This window comes from Penaeus monodon, chromosome 24, assembly GCF_015228065.2.
Source record: "Penaeus monodon isolate SGIC_2016 chromosome 24, NSTDA_Pmon_1, whole genome shotgun sequence".
Taxonomy (NCBI): domain Eukaryota; kingdom Metazoa; phylum Arthropoda; class Malacostraca; order Decapoda; family Penaeidae; genus Penaeus; species Penaeus monodon.
In genome coordinates this window covers 30,012,167-30,013,624 of record NC_051409.1, presented here as the reverse complement: position 1 = coordinate 30,013,624, position 1,458 = coordinate 30,012,167, and the positions used below count along the sequence as shown (strand labels likewise).

Below are 1,458 nucleotides of genomic sequence, written 5' to 3'. Positions count from 1 at the left end.
AGAGAGAGTGTTTGGTGATCTTTCCAAGTACTAGAAAGTAAATATGCAATTTTCAAAAACGTTCATGATGCACCATAATTGTGCACATGACTGGTGAGCTCAGTCACCATGCCATCCTCCCTCGGGCCCTTCTCTGATGCTTCTCATGCCACTATCACAGATCGAGACTAAAGCAACTCCGACCGCGCACCTGGAGGTACTAGACACACACTAATGGGGAGGCGGGGGTAGCTTGCATCACGGTTGCACTGAATACACTGCCAGAGTGCTCGATCAGCCAAACAAGCAAGATGCGTCGAGTTCGCACCTGCCAGACCTCTTCGTCATGCAGTTTCCTATGCAGGGGGCGGAGATGAGGATCCTCGTGCCAAGGGAGTTGGGCGTCGGCGGCGGAGCTGGAGTTGATTCGTCCGGGAAGCTGATCTGGTTTACGGACCCGAAGTCCGCTCTCGAGGCGGAGGAGTCGGGTGTAAAGACATATTGGGCTCCATTGGATTGGAAGGTTGGTGGTCGTTGCACGTCGAAATTGGACGGGAAGGCTAGTGTCTGGCCGTTCAGGTTGGGGTCGGAGGCTGATCCTTGCTTGGGGACATTGGGCGTTAAAAATGGTCTTCCTATAGAGGGATGAGGCCTGAATACTGGTCTCTCGGAGACGGAGTGTGTCCCGAAGATGATCTGCTGCCCCTGAGGATTGTGAGGGACCCTAGGCCCCTGTGGCATCGTCGCCGCCTGCAGCGCCAGCACCTGGACCACGAGCAAAGAGCACCACGTGTTTCTCATGCTTCTTCGTTGCTCGCTTGACAACTGCTTAAGTTCGATCTCCAAACGCGTCCTTGGACACCCACGCCAGCGAACGGTCGTTAGAGATATGACGGGCTGGCCAAGCCGCCTCACACTTTTATGGCTTTATCTGGTACCCTTCAGAAGCCACGCCTTACGCCTCATCCTGCACACCAAGGACATACCATAATTTTCAAGTTCATTGCTAAATACGTGGCTTTTCTTCAATGTTTGCCTCATGCAAATTAGAAAAAAAGATGTTTAAAATAATTAAGAATCGTTTTTTTCAGAGTTAAAGATATATCTTAGTTGCAAATAATAGAAAACTAGCGAGAGCAAGCTGGTGTACCTTCCAGGCTGAGGTTGCCAACTGTGCAATTTTGCAAACATCCTGCTCCAGCATGTTGGCAAGTGACCGCTACGTAACCTTTGTTGTGTTTTGCTGCGCTAAATTTTCGTGCAAATATCACTGTTTATATATATAGCGTTGTGATCTTTATGGACAATTCAATCATCTCGGAGTACCATAAGTGTCTATGCTATGATTGATGTCATAACTACCGCAAGAACTATGATACAGTTCAACTTCAGTTTCAAATTTTCATTCATTAACATTAGAGACTGTATTATTCTTTTTATCTTTCATATGATGATGCCTCTTTTGAATACCAATGGCAA

General features: G+C 47.8%; 1 protein-coding gene across 1 annotated transcript; it reads right to left on the bottom strand.

Annotated features, from left to right (window-relative positions):
* Positions 1–6: 6 nt before the first annotated feature.
* LOC119588713 lies at positions 7–891 on the bottom strand. Its single transcript, XM_037937353.1, has one exon. It carries the CDS (start codon positions 778–780, stop codon positions 274–276), a length of 507 nt encoding a protein of 168 aa, XP_037793281.1. The 5' UTR covers positions 781–891; the 3' UTR covers positions 7–273.
* Between the last annotated feature and the right edge of the window lie 567 nt (positions 892–1,458).

Excerpts from the sequence above, each read along its gene's own strand:
- LOC119588713 (XM_037937353.1), bottom strand. The coding sequence starts at position 780 with ATGAGAAACACGTGGTGCTCTTTGCTCGTGGTCCAGGTGCTGGCGCTG.